The sequence below is a fragment of the Helianthus annuus genome, chromosome 14 (genome assembly GCF_002127325.2).
Source record: "Helianthus annuus cultivar XRQ/B chromosome 14, HanXRQr2.0-SUNRISE, whole genome shotgun sequence".
NCBI lineage: Eukaryota > Viridiplantae > Streptophyta > Magnoliopsida > Asterales > Asteraceae > Helianthus > Helianthus annuus.
Genome location: NC_035446.2, coordinates 138,823,324 through 138,838,802, shown reverse-complemented (window position 1 = coordinate 138,838,802; position 15,479 = coordinate 138,823,324). Strand labels below are relative to the sequence as shown.

The 15,479-nt window shown below is 35.3% G+C and overlaps 1 protein-coding gene across 1 annotated transcript; it reads right to left on the bottom strand.

The window, feature by feature from the left end:
• Positions 1-11,892: 11,892 nt before the first annotated feature.
• Positions 11,893-15,248, bottom strand: LOC110907440 (protein ALP1-like). The gene is made up of 2 exons (XM_022152423.1): positions 15,200-15,248; positions 11,893-12,722 (listed from the first exon to the last, which is right to left on the bottom strand). Exons 1-2 carry the CDS (start codon positions 15,246-15,248, stop codon positions 11,893-11,895), a joined length of 879 nt encoding a protein of 292 aa, XP_022008115.1.
• Between the last annotated feature and the right edge of the window lie 231 nt (positions 15,249-15,479).

Below are 15,479 nucleotides of genomic sequence, written 5' to 3'. Positions count from 1 at the left end.
TTTTTTCATCTACAATTGCATACATTTGAACATTGGTTTTTATGCCTTTTTACATTCTGTGTTTTGTTTTCGTGACAGATAAATTGCGCGATTTTAATCACCAAATCTGCATCATTTATGATATTTGTCATAACATGCGTCATTATATATAACTTGCGCCATTTTTTACACCAGCTAACCTGTTTCCCAGTGTCTATGCGGCATTTACATCAGTTTATATGCGTGATTTTTTTGAAGCTGACATATTACAACTAGCGTCAAAACGAGCTATATACATGCGTAATTTTATCAACAGCATTTTTGTTTTACTTATATGTTGAAACATCCAACAAAATGTATGAAACATTTAAAAATTACCCATATTACTAAACTTATCCACATATCATATCCGATTTCCAAATACTACCACAAAAAGTAACTTTTCCAAGTACCAACTATATAACATCCCAAAAATCATCAAAAGATGCTACTTTCGGTAAACAGACATTCAAAAAACAGTCATACCACTGCATAGCTACTTCGATTTGAAAATCTTATCAAGCTCCTTCTCACTTTTTTCCATCTTATCCTGGACGGTTTCCACTGCATCTTTCAGATACGAGTAAACCAAGTAATCAGAAGTTGCCTGGTCCATCATGAGGTTTATGCCTTCGTCCCTCATTAGAGATTTTGGCTCTTGCAGTAGCTTTCCCCAGACTTGTTGGTTCTTCTTTTGCTGCTCTAGTACCTTCTTCTGCACATCAAATATATTGTTAGTGGAGCTTACATTAGTCGCAAGCTCTGTCAAACTTCGGCTTGACAGGAGCTCCTTGATTGCTCTGTTTGCTTGCTCACTCGACATTGCTTTTACTAAGTTAGGTTTGATATGTTTTGCCAAAAATGGAATCTTGTTTATATAACATGGATGAAAAATTGGATTTAATAGGGTAGTTGGGGTAGATTGTGTAAGTAAAATTCAATATGCTTCTTAATTACCAGTCATGTCGAATGGAAGTCTATTGTGTAGATATCATGATTATTAACAATTTTTTATTTAAAATCATCTTGCAACTTGCCCTTCTTTTATAAAAAAAATCCAATTTTCTTTAATTCACTCATTCAAAATATACAAGTTTCATTTTATTAGGCAGAGTGTTGATTTTGCAATTTTGTAAAGTATCGTGATTATTATTACCATGCGCCATTTTATAACAATGAGTAATATTTTACCAGTCCCAATTTCTTTGGTCTGTCAATTGGAATTATTACAACATGCGTAATTTTTGTGTGATTAGGCACAGACATACGTGCGTTATTATTGAACTTCAATAATATTCTATCATCTGTAGTTTTGATAAATATCTGTACTAGAACAACAAAATTCCAAAAAACACCAACAGTGTATTCTAATCCAATAATTGGTATGCCTTATTATAATAGATGTCATCTTGTTGGTTTTTCAATTAAAATTTCATTGAAACTTCATTTCAATATTAACTTCAAAGATGTCAGATTCTATCAATTCATCTACTGGATCTACTTCATCATCTGCTATGAGTGTTTACCTCAAAAAGAGGATCGAAGAACAAATTGCCGAAGACATGTCTTGTAAAGACTCGTTGGAGACTAACGTTTCTAGGGTAAGAGAGAATATGAAGAGGAGAGAAGAAATTTTAAACTTGCTGACAGGAATGAAAGAGTCCAGTGTCCGAGAGGTAGCTATGATGTTCATGGTTGATCTAGGAGAGCGCAATGAGAAACAGCTGAAGGAGCTTTCGGATGCAATAGCCGTTTTAGGATGTTCTATGGACACCAAGATCAAGTTTTTAAAGTCCTACTTTTAAAGTTTTCTAAGCATGTGTGTTTGGTGTATGTTATCCTACTTTTAAAGTTTTCTAAGCATGTGTGTTTGGTGTATGTTATCGAGTAGTTTAATCATGTTTTTTTTCGTTTATCTTTTCTATGTATTTGTACCTGTTTTTGTATAACGTGTTTTAGGCGTTGTGTTTTCTTATTAATGTCATCTATAATAATTGTATACATACACATCAAAACAAGAAGAATCTGAATAAAAAATAATTACAAACACAACAATAATATAAAAAAAAATTGTTCACTTATCAATGTAACAAAAACAGTTCAACTAGTTAACATTTTTTACTACCTTTTTTTTTTGTAAGATTAAAGAACTGATCTAATCGTTGACTGATTTTTTTATCTAGATCTTTCAATATATTCAATTTGGCCGAGTTCTTCTCAAATTCCTTAGCTGCTTCAAAGACTTCTTTTCTTTTAAGGTTGTACTCCGACAATACAATCTTACTAAGGTAGCGATACCTCAAGAACCGAAGCTGTGAATCTTGAACGTCTTTTTTTTTTTTTCGTTCTCAAACCCCGGATTCCATGGTGTTTTGCCCTTGTATGTCTCCATATGCCTCATAGTGAACACCCCACAATCAACCCCATTTTCAAGAGTCCTCCAATCCATCTCTTTCCTTATTATTTTTGTTTTTTCCAACTTTTTTATCCATTCTTTTTGCCGTATCTTGTTTTTTAGGTAATCAACGAGAGCTTTACGCTATAATCAGATAAAAAAATCATATTAGTTCCTACGTAATATAGTATATAAAGATGAAATATGCAGTTTTACCAGCATTTCGGGACGCCCATGGTAATGTTTACCAAACGCTTCTTCGATCTTAGAGTTATCAATTAACTCAATATCTCCCTTCTTTAAGTGGAAGCATATACAGAAGAAATGTTGACATAACAGTACTGGAATGAAGATAAGATCCACTGTTTCAAGATTCTTCACCCCATATTTAAGCAGTGTATCTTCAAAGTTTGATGTAAATACATTCAATCTTGCAATGTCGTTGTACTCGTGCCCAAAGAATGGTTCGGGCTGAAAAAAATGAGTTTCAACTCGGTAAGCATTCTATCTACATATTTATAAACAAGCTTAATTCAATTATAACATGCGTGATTGATATATAATCGTCCTAAGTACGTTATTTAACCTTTGCATAATAAATGATTATAACTTGACTATTTCTTTCCCTCAACAGCCCACTCACTACTTCCAGCCCCACTTATTCTGCCATTTTCAGCCCAGAACCCCTTTGCCCAAACAACTCAGAAACTGTAAGCCCAACTCCCTCCCATACGCCAACCAACCCCATACCCTCAACACCTTCCACAACTTCCCCAATCCCATATCGAAGCCCAATTATCTCACCACATCCTTGATGTTAATTCCGCATCCCCAAAACGACCACCTCCCACCCACGAATATAACAAGCGTGATTAATACAAGACCTGATCCTTCATGCGTGATTAAATGGTTAATTATGCAATTAAGATCAGTCTAACATGTGTCATTAATACATGATGAAGGCTACATGCGTGATAAAATGTATTAAAACACAAGGATCAGATATTTTGGTGTTCATTGCGTGATTAAATGTGTTAAACAAATAACTTGCGTTATTAACTTACAATCAATGTAGTTGGCAAGAACAGCCTGTACGGTGATGATTTTTTGTCCCTCTTTTTTTCTTCATAGTTTAACACATCTACGAAAGCGTCCACTCCATTAGAAGCTACGAATTGTGAAGGGTGGAAGCTTTCAAAAATTATTTTCAAGGTTTCCACCCCACTTTCTGACTTGTACATCACTGCCCTGTTTGATACAACCAAGAAGGCATTTTAGTGGATATTTTTAAGTGTTTTAACGAATCAAAATATAGAACTTACCCAATATCACCGATCGTAGACAAGAGGTATGAGATGATCGTTTTGTCACGATCCAAGAGTGGCTCATATAAGCTTACTATCCTGTTGCAGTAAGGTGATCGGTATGCATCACCTAATTCTCTCATTCTTTTTTCATTCATAGCCGTAATCTTTTTAATATGCGCCCTCACTATTTCATCCTTTTCTTTTTCAGTCAATATTTTTTTACTCCCCGGTGAAGTTGTTTGTAGGATTGGAGCCAATTTTAAAAGCGTCTCCACCGACTGCATTTCTGCATCCGTTACTTCATCATTTGCGTCTTCAGCGGATGTGTTAGGTGTCTTTTGTTCACCATATGCGTCAGGGTTTATCTTTTCTAGTTCATTCATCATCGAGTTGGTTACCGTGTTTTGCGTTGGTGTTTTTTGTTGACTAGACTCTGCCAAATTCACATCTTGTTCTATTTCTTGTTCCATATCTTTCGCGGTGTCAATCACTGTTTGTTTGATAAACTTCATTAGTTAGAAGACCGTAACTATTGTACTAATGTTTAGATTTGTTACCTTCTCTTGTCTGGTCAGGGTGTATGTATACACCTGGCTATACTGTTTGTAATTGTGCTAGACATGTGTCTGAAATACCCCCATCTTCTTCAATTTCAATCTCATCATCTTCACAATCTTTAGAAAACATAAAAATATTATCATCATATATTTTATGTTCAGTGTTTTAGGAAAAAAATATAAGAAAAAAATTAACAAAATCTTGTGTACCATTTGTCTTTGTCTTTTCGGTGTTTTCCTTTTGTACTGATGCATCTTTATCTCCGACGAAGTGTTGAATATTAGCTTCATCCTGTACATCTTTGTTTAAAAGATCTTCATCACTACCACAAGTTTTATGATCAGTGACGGTATCCTTCACCGTATCATCCCACTTTTTACACCTTCTCATTATTTCTGGATCCCAGAAATATTTTTCCTTGCGGGTAGTAACTATTTCGTTCATTTCCGTAACGAGAGCAATGTATTTTTTTATGTTACGGTCCATGTTTTTCAACAACACCTGCAGGATTTAAATGTCAATACTATCAGTAGATTTTCTTTAACCTAATGTATCGTCATTATTTTATCACTTTTTTAAAACAAGAGTTATTATACATAAATCAAAATAGATTACCTTCTTACTTTTCTTCGAGGCTTCACGTGCAGCTTCGTCACAGTGTACCCCAGTCAACTGAATCGGTGTGCTGCAGTCGAAAAGTTTTTGCGTTTGGATCCCGATGCCCATAACTAGGTTCAATTCTGAAAAATCAGTCACTTCATACCAGTCATCATTAAAATCAGATGTTGATGGTATGTAACCTTCGTCGTTTGTATCTTTTTCACGCTCGTTTCGACTTTTGTAGATCTTTGTCATATCAACAGGTGGTATTGTGAACTCATCTGTTATAGGGTCACCCGTTGTTTCTAATCCAACGTTCTTTCCTTCTACTGCTGCTGCCTCGTGTACTGGTATGTTGTCATGGAAAAGGTCTTCCAATAATGTCGAAGGCTGACGAGCATTCTTATCTACGACTGTATATGACGTATTCGCAGCCTCTTGTTGCTCACGCTCATCGTTGTTTGGGGCTACCGGAAGCTCTTGAACCTGTGGTGTATGTTCGTGGTGCTGTTCAACCTCTTGGGCCTGGGCATCCCCATGCGTTTGGGTTTTATTCTGAAACCTTTCTGCATCATTTTCAAGATTATCTTCAACATCTGTTAGCGGGCCGTTGTTGTATATGTGCTCTTCTAAGTCGTCAACCATGACTCCTGTCATATACTTTTTGATAGGCATTTTGATTACTTCCTTGAAAAAATGGTGCCTTTTGTTGTATTCGTGGGCATATAGAAGCTGCATAGACATGAAAATACAAATTTTGAAATGTTAGAAACAATTTACTTTTCTACTTGATATTATCAACATCTTGTGGAAAACTTACCATCAGAAAAGCAACAGATCCGTTATATTGTGAATCAATTTTTTTCCAACCTTGTCTGGTTCTTTTAAGAGATTCCAGAACAAACGAACACCAGTCCAGTTTTGATATGTCTTCGTCTTTGTTGATTGCAAGCAAAAAACTTTGTTTCACTGGGGTAGACTTTGTAATCTCTACAAATAAGGTGTTCCAGTAAGCTAAAAAATTTAATTTGAACAGCCTTCCACTATTTGGTTGTAGTTGCATTGCGTCTGCAACCATCCCATAAGTGATCCTGTTCCTATTGGGCCACTGGTTTTTGAACTCATCTATGGTTGTATCTACGCCATTTGTAGCAGTATTTTTTTGTACTATTGCACCCTTCCGAGGCTTTTTTTTTTCGATTACTGGATTTGCCCCCTTCGGAATACCAAAAACATCATATATACTGAATCCCGTGTTATTTTTATCCTATGATTTCCGATGTTTAGCGTGCTATCTTGCTCGTCATAGTTGCGTACGAGCCAATATCCTAAATGTGTGCATATGTAATTCACATTTATATCAAGAACTGGTCCAAATCCTATGCTTTTAACATCGGCTATCTGTGCTTGAGTAAACTTTCTTATTGTTTCTAAGAAAGAAGAAGGACTACACCTTAGACTTAATGCTTCGTGATTATAAGCATAGAATGGTCTCTGTTCCAGCCTGATTGGGTCTGGTAACTTAATTGTCTTTGTAGTCTTTGTTGTGTCCCGAACCTTATCTTGTTTCCCTACTCTCATTTTTTTTATATTTATAGGATCTTGAAAATCATCATCATCGTCTTCAGTTCTATTTGTTGGCCTCTTTTTTGTCTGTTGTCCCTTTTTTTTTTCTAAAATCTTCTCTTGGTTGTTCAACCAAGTCATCATCCCCATCAGCTACTTTTTTTTTTGATATTTTACTTAACTTTCGAGGCATGAGTCTTTTAGTCAGCTCAATTAGGGGTTCAAAGTCATCATCATCGTCAGCTACTTCGGCTTACATTGGAATCAAATCATATATAAATCACGCATGTCAAAAACAATGTTGCTAATATGCACATTCAAATAATGAGAAAAATTAACCTAAAACTCAAATAACCCCCTAGTTAAAATTCACGATACTTAAAATGGATAAACATGATGAACATCTTTTTGAATGTTCCCACTGCTCAATAACGCACGTTGTAAAATAATGCCGCAAGTTAACCTAAATCTCAAAATCACCCAATTCAAAACACCGCCAGTTCAAAACCCCCAATTTATAATCACGCTTGTTATTTCATATCAATCTGAAAATAACGCTTGTTGCCTAAATCTAAATTCTTATTCTACTTATTCGAAACTCAATTTAACTAAAAGCAAGTTCAATTCGTGTACACATAATGCTAAAAATCAAGCCCTAAAAGTGGAGTTTTAGTTAAAACCTGGTATATTCTTGTTTGCCATCATACACAGATCATTTCGTTTCTTGCTCCTCTTCTCCCTTATAGCTAAGTGTTTTTCACCATTAATCACAGAGTCAGTATCGGCACAAGTAAAATCAAATGCCTTTAAATCAGATGAAAAATGATGACAAATTTCAAGAAATCTATTCGTTTACCTCCAAATGCCGTAATCATCATCCACCTTCTTTCCAATTTTTCGTCGATAGGAGCGAGATTTATGGGTTCTAAATTTGGATTTTGATTTGAGAAGATGATGATGCCGGTTATATATTGAAGGTAAATTACGCTTTTAACCTTTTCTAATATCAATTACTACTTTGCCCCTTCCTATTCGTTTACAAATAATGCCGCTTTAATCACTCTCATCGGACGGTCAGAATTCTCACGTATGTAATGTACGATTAATTGTAATGTACATTAACCGCTCTCTATATATTTATTCTCTTACATTATTTAAAGGATTATTTATTTATTCTCTTACAACTATAGCATATAATGTTTTATATTAATTTGAACTAGTGTACCCGTGCTCTGCGGAGGGTTCAAAACGTAGATAGAATAAGAAAATCGTGACGGACCCGTGCTCCTAGACGGGTTCATAACATAAATAAAATAAGTGACTTGCACTGCTACAGACAAAATTTTGTAAAATATTACGTTGTTAAAATCAGTATTAAGAACAACGAAGGCGTGAAAAGAAGATATAAAACATATTATAGTTGAGCTGGGTTAAAACATATTTGTAAACAATACGCTCTACGACTTTCTAAACCGATGATATTATTAGTTCGGCTCTCTCGTAGATGAAAATGAAAATGCAAATTTGTCAAATGAATATGATGATTGCATTTTTTAAAAGTATTGATGAATCTGAGAGTGATAGAAGTGTTCGTGTTTAAAAGTAATGATGAATCTGAGAGTGATAGAAGTGTTCATGTGAAGATATTGGTTGAATAGGTGGTGGTTTGATGTGTGTATATAATAGATTTTTTTAGGATTCTTTTTAATAAATGTAGCCGTTCAACGGCTACTTTGTTTTAGAAAACCCTCAAAATTTACAACTCAACCACCAAATACTTGGCCCCACGCCCGTCGAATTCTCCAAGCCCCAAAGGGGACACGCTCTTCACGGGGCGGTGTAGGCGGCGTGTAGAGGCTTCCCCTCCTCCTTTCCACGCCCCATACCAGGCAGTCTTAGAGTAAGTCGCATTATTTTCACGAATGTCATCATTATTCAGTTTTGTTATTACAAACATGATTTGATCTTTCTAAATGCTACCAAGTCTATAAGCTGTGGTGACGGTCGTAAACACCATCACCACCCTCTATTTCATCGCCACATCACTCCATCTTTCATCACCAACCTATGTGATGTGGTGATGTTCCACCGCTAATCAAATGCCTAAAAATTTGGAATGTGGACAACCATGTTTCAGCGTGGATATATCCAAGAACTCCACGCATGAAAGGGGGGGGGGTACCACCATCCATGTCCTTCGTCGCATCTCATGAGCCTCACGGTTAGTCCATGTAATAGTATTAACCATGGTTAAACAATAATTTGATTTATTATATATCAACTCCCAAAAAAATTATAATGGTTGTTCTTGACTTATTACAAACAATTTCAACTCTTTGTATGACATAATCTTGTTAGATTTCTATATCAAGCAATTCTATTCTAATAAGTTAAAAACATAATTCACAGTACTTATTCTTCCTACATGAAATGATCAAACAAGCCTAGAATTAATTCTTCCTAATTGAGTCAAAATCCACATGAAGTGATCAAACAAGCCTAGAATTAATTCTTCCTAATTGAGTCAAAATCCTGATTCTACTCATTTGGTGAAGAAAAACACTTTGATAATTCCTTGACCTATAATCATAATGATGTCTTGTAACAATATATCCCATCCAATTTAGGGTATAGGGAGTGGTTAAACACTTTCAATAGGTAAACTTTCAAATCGACCAATCAAACAGTGCCACGTCATTTTACCTATTATGTTTACCTATTGCTCAAAAACGTTGGCGGTGGGTAGACACTTTGAAATAGGTAAACTATTTAAAAAAAAAAAAGAAAAATGTGTGATTGGTTGAGAAGGCATGAACCCCATCATACACCCCCCCCCTCTCTCCCCTTCCCTCCCTCTCCCCGATTCGGTTAACTTTCACCGATTTCTCCCCCAAAATACGTAATGTTGATCGGTAAACAAATTTGGCGGTGGTCACCGATCGGTGCCTACCACCTTTACTGCTCGACACCGTATACCCTTAGCGAAAAACAAACTCTTCTTTGTGTCTCAGTAGCTACCGCATCAATGCTCTCCGAGAACACCATCATTTATTTCTTCTTACTATTGTTAACGTTCGTCAATCTTTTAGCAAGAGTAAATGTATACAACAGCGACACTAAGACCATGTGTAGTGGTTAAGAAAAATAATGCCCCCACCATGGGGCATTATCCGACACGTGGCAATCCAGTCAGCATGAGGCGTTATTGCAAAATTGGCGTAGTGGGAATAATGCCCAAATAATGCCCCTTTCAATCCTTAAACAAAAAACAAAAAAAAAAAAAAAACAAACAAAATGATTTCTCATTGGTGGGTCAACCCAAGTCAAACCTCCAACAAGTGCAAAATGGCGTTTTAATAATAACGCTAATCAAATTTTTTTTCAAAAATAACCCCCCAAAACGCCCTATGTAATGGGAGTGGGGGCGTTATAAGGCGTTTTTTTGAAAAATTTTAAAAAATCACGCCCCACTACGGGTGGTCTAAGACGTCTCAGCTTTCTGACTTTCTACAATTTTTTTTACCTTAACAACAAATTACAGAAATTTCTTTTGCTTTAGAATGTATCAAACATACAACATTTATAAACTTATAAAATTATCTTTCAAGTAATTACAAATAAATACTATATGAAATATAAATTTTCAAATAATTCAAAATATCATTTTATTCACGAAAAGTCTGGATTTTTGTTTCATGACTATGAAAGAGTTGTTTTGCCTCGACTGTTCTCCTAAAAGAACGTTTGAAAAGAAGGCCTGGGATATGAAAATCTATATCTATACTAATAAAAGAAACCAATGGAAGAACAAATGTTATTCATTGAAGTCATCTATTTTTTATAAGTAATTAATATCAATTAAAAGATAATTATAAAATTAAATTTAATATAAATTTAAACAATTCGTAAGAGATAATATAATATTTTAAAATATTTATCAGATTTCAAAATTATTTATCCTGAAATTAACAAAAAACATATGCTAAATATAAATTAATATAATGTAATCTAAATGATTTATTTATTTTATTAAACTAAAGTAGTTAAGGATAAAATTTATTTAAAAAATGTTTATAAGAGGTAAACAAAAATATTAATAAATGTTTATTGGTTGTATACTTTTATTTTCGTCCTCAACTCTCAACTCAAATACGGTAATCACTATAATTACGTGACATTTATAGGAACCATCATCGCAATCACACCCATCCATCGTATATCGAGTATATCCGTTAGTTTTTTTAAATATATAAATTTTTATTAGATTTATTCAACCCGTGTAATAAACGAGGTTTTTTAAAGATATAATATTTTTTTTACTATAAAAATACATTTATGCAACTCGTGTAATACACAGAGTTTTTAAAAATATAACTTTTTTATTATGCAGTATATAAAATTAGATTTATTCAATCCATATAATACATAGGGTTTATAATGACATAATTTTTTATTGTTTGATATATAAAATTACATGTGCTCAACTGTTATAACACATGAGGTTCTTAAAAATGTAACTTTTTTATTATTTAATATATGAAATTAAATTTACTCAACCCATACAATATACGGGGTTCTTAAAAATATATAATTTTTTTATTATTTAATATATAAAATTACATTTATTCAACCCATGTAATAAATGAGATTTTTAAATATATATTGTTTTATTATTTGGCATATAAAATTACATTTATTCAATCCGTGTAATAAACGGGATTTTTAAAGATTTTTTTTATTATTTGGTATATAAAATTATATTTATTCAACACGTATAATACAAAGGATTCTAAACTACTTGTGTAATAAAACAAAGTATAAAATAAGTCACATCATTTCCTAATATGTGATGCACATGGAAAAGGTGAAATTGGGCACCAGAGCATAATTATGGAAATTCATAAGACTACGGGGCATGGGGTATGGTGAGGATAGTCCTTAAAGGGACCATCCGTCACATAGGCGCCACATAAGCATAGGTGAAGGACCATCCCTTTGGGAACTATCCAATGGTGTGGTGGATGGCCCTCCTTCATTTTTTTATTATTATTTTTTTGTCATATTAATTAAAACAAAGTAAATAAAAATAAAAAAATTACATTTAAATAAATAAAGCTACATTAAAAAATCCTAAAGCTACATTAAAAAAAATCCTAAAGCTACAAATAAATAAAAAAACTACGCGTTGTTTTCTCCAAGATTCCAAATGTGATCGATCAAGTCCGATTGAAGATTGGCATGTGTGAAATCGTTGTGTAACGAGAACCTGTTTAAATCTTGTTGTTCTCCGCTAACCGGAACATTATTCTGCTCCACCGCATTCTCGTCATACTCACAAATTACATGTCCTTCGTCTTCGAGGATCATGTTATGCAGCAGAATACAAGCATACATACAGTATCGCAACGTTTTGGGTGTAAAAGCGCGTGTTGGGTTTTCAATAACATGCTATCTTTGTTGGAGAACCCCAAAACACCGTTCAATATCTTTTCTAGCCGCTTTTTGAAACTTGGCAAATTTCTTTCCTTTTTCATCTGGAGGATGCCTAACCGTTTTAACGATTGTAGAGTATGGTGGGTATATTCCATCGGCAAGATAATATTCGCGTCTGTACTCCACTCCCGAAACCGTCAACCTCGTATCAGGACCGACCCCTTTTATAACATCGTCAAAAACCCCAGAATTTTGTAGAATGTTGATGTCGTTATTCGAACCAGGAATCCCATAGAAAGCATGCCAAATCCATAGGTCTTGAGACACAACAGCTTCTAGAATTATTGTTGGATGTCCCTGATCGCCTCGCGTATACATTCCTCGCCAAATGGTAGGACAATTCCGCCATGGCCAATGCATGCAATCAATGCTCCCGAGCATGCCTGGAAAACCGTGCCTTGCTTGGTGGTGTTGATATAAATTTTGGACGTCATTGTAATTCGGTTTTCGCAAATATTTTTGGCTGTAGAGCCTCACCACAAATTTGCAAAACTTGTATAAACATTCTCTAGCAGTTCTTTCGGACATCTTTAAGTATTCGTCCCAAGCATCGGCTGCCGTCCCATAAGCTAGTTGACGAATCGCCACAGTGCATTTCTGTAAGGTGGTGAAGCCCATTTTGTCTCTAGCATCGGGTCGCAAGGTAAAAAACGGGTCATAAGCGGCTAAATCGTCGGCTATACGTAAGAAAAGTCGACGACTCATTCTGAAACGGCGTCTAAAAATAGCCTCCGAGTACAACGGCTCGTCGGCAAAGTAATCGGCGAATAATCTTTGGGGAGCACCTACAAGATAAAAAAATATATATACAACTTATAAATAAAAATATAAGAATAAAAATATAACTAACTTTCTAAGTCTCGCTCGATGTGTGGGTTCCTGTTTCGTGGTTGTGACGAAACCTCCTCCTCTTCTTCTTCCAAAATTAGTTGTGTCGCCTCTACCACCTTGTTTATAAAATATTTTACGGCTTCTATGGTGTTCTCGAACCCGATGAAGAGGAAGATGACATGGTGTATTTTTTAGAGAAGATTATGTGAGAATATGGGTGATTTTTTTGTATAAAAATGGTGTGTAAAGAGAGTTGTTTGGAGAAAGTGGGTGAATTTTTGTATAAAATTGGTTAAATGGGTGGGTATTTATATAGGTTTTAAATTAAATGAATTTGTTTTTTTTTAAATAGCCGTTGTTAAACGGCATGATTGAAGGGGGCCACCAACATTTGGCTCGTCTCCATCGTCAGGGAGAGGCCGCTGAAGCCGCGACGAGCCACAAGGGGTCGGTGTGGGACGACCCACTTTGAGGGCGACGGACCAGGGACGAAGCCCATACCCTCCAGTCTAAGTATTATTCTCGATCAAGTAAAAATAAATAAATAAATAAATAAATAAACATCAATTTCATGTCACATCATTTTATAGCATCCTTGCTTTTTATTATTATTATTATTATTTTATATTATTATATTTTATTTTATTTTATATTAATAATCCATAGATTTGAATAGTATCCGGCCTCCAGTCAGGGCTAGGTTGTGCTTTTTTCTTTGCGTTTTTCTTCTTTCGAAACAAACCTTGAAAGTCAAACTGAGAGCCAGACCATATACAAGTAACCGGGCCTGTATTGGGTTGGTCTCAATTCAGTCGGCAAAGACTAGAAGATGTGCATCCCGGTTTATCGCAATTCATATCACCAACAATTACTTATCGACATGCTTCTGTCCGTAACCTTCCTCACCGAAATATCAGGTTGTCGGTACTACTCTTTCTAAACGATATCTATTGTAAATTGGTAACGTCCCAAAATACATTCGGTGTTCCAAGTATAAACGATAATTAACTAAACATATTAAAAACACCATCTATTTATTTCTTTAACAATCTATTACACCTAAATAGAATATAACTTTATACTTGTAAGGATTTAAACCCATGTCACTTTTGAGACTTTTGGGGAGGACAAAAAGCATCCACTATACATAAAGCAAAAGGAGGTACTTCTCAAGAGGGATAGCTGTATGCCGAAGGGTCTCGTCGACGCTAAGCTGATCGAGAGCTCGCCAATTGTTTGGCTGGACCCCGATTGTGGCTACATTGACGTTCCTCAGACTTTCAGGCTTCAACCCTCTTCATTACTACACTTTTTATCCCCTTCTTGTGATAACCAAGGGTCGTCTCTCACCCACAAATCCTGGCTCCAATTATCACTACTTCATCATCAGTCATTGCTACTAATTATTTTAGAGAGAGTACATGTAAGAAAGAAAGTAAAAGTGTGATGCTAGTTGTAATTAAGTGTGATGCTAGTTGTAATTACATAGTAGTGGAATTCCTCACGATATGCAACAGCTTTCAAGCTATGCAACAAGCTTTTAGTCGGTTTCAGTTTGGTTTATTGCCACATTCAGTGGCGGATACATAAAAAACGATGATAAAATAACATAGTTCATTAAATAATTAACTATAATAACAACTGTTGATGCAACAAATACAAGACCAACGGTAGTAGCTGGGTTGGTTAGGCAAAAGGGTTGAAGGGTTCAACTTTGCCTAACGCAGGTCGCGGGGTCCCCCCACGTTTGCAAGACGTGGAAGGAGGTTTACTAGTTTGTTATTGTTATTTGCTGAAGATTCCTTCACTGAGATGTACTCAGATTCGAAAGTGGGAGCAAATGGAATGTGTGTGGTGGATGTGAAAAGGAGTGACTTGTATGTAAGCAAGTACTCCACACGAATGACCAGAGATTAGAGAATCAGAGCTGGCCAGGAGATGTTTTCTGAAGTAAATGAAGTGTCAATTTATAAGAGAAGACATCTCCCGAAGTAGAATGTGTTAGACCAGTAACCTTGCTTGCAGTGGAGGGTTTCCCCTTTTGGGGGTTAAAGGCTTTTGACCTCTGGATAATAACGTGCATTGTGCAGACCTGCTTTTCTTTTGCGGCTATGGGTTGGTGAAGCGATCTCTGGATGTGACTGGCCACTGTTTCCGCCTCGCTTTTCCCATCTCACAGCTTTTCAACCTTTGAACCGTTTAACCATTTGAACATTTACATATTTAGTCATTTTATTTAGTCTTGGGCTACCCCCGTCATCAGCCCCCCAAGTCAGAGGTTTTTGGGTAATGAGCTCAAAGACTTCTGACTTTTATGCATGTATTTTATTGTCTGAAGGTTTCGAGGGTTCGTTGCTTGAAGGCTTGAAAGGTTGAAGGCAGTTAATATTTGAATTTGAATTTTAAATAACTGACAATTGATTTGATTGACGTATGGCAGTTGATAGGGTGGCGGTTTTACAAAGGTTACTCTTTGCCATTATTACCCCTATTGTAGGTTTACATTTATTTTATATTTACAAATCCTATTCATTTTAGTCATAATTTTTCCAAGTTTCTGCCATTTCCTTCCTTCTCTAAGGTTAGTTTCGGTTTCCTTTACACCTTGCATTCTTAATTTTCTGTTTTTCAAAAATGGGTGCTTGTAAGGACTTAGCAAAATCATTTTCTCGGTTAACACAAGAGGAGGTAGATTTATTTTGTATGGAATA

Excerpts from the sequence above, each read along its gene's own strand:
- LOC110907440 (XM_022152423.1), bottom strand. The coding sequence starts at position 15,248 with ATGGCAAAGAGTAACCTTTGTAAAACCGCCACCCTATCAACTGCCATA. Across the intron at positions 12,723-15,199 it reads CACCCTATCAACTGCCATAC|GTGCTCCCCAAAGATTATTC; the intron begins GTCAATCAAATC and ends TTTATCTTGTAG.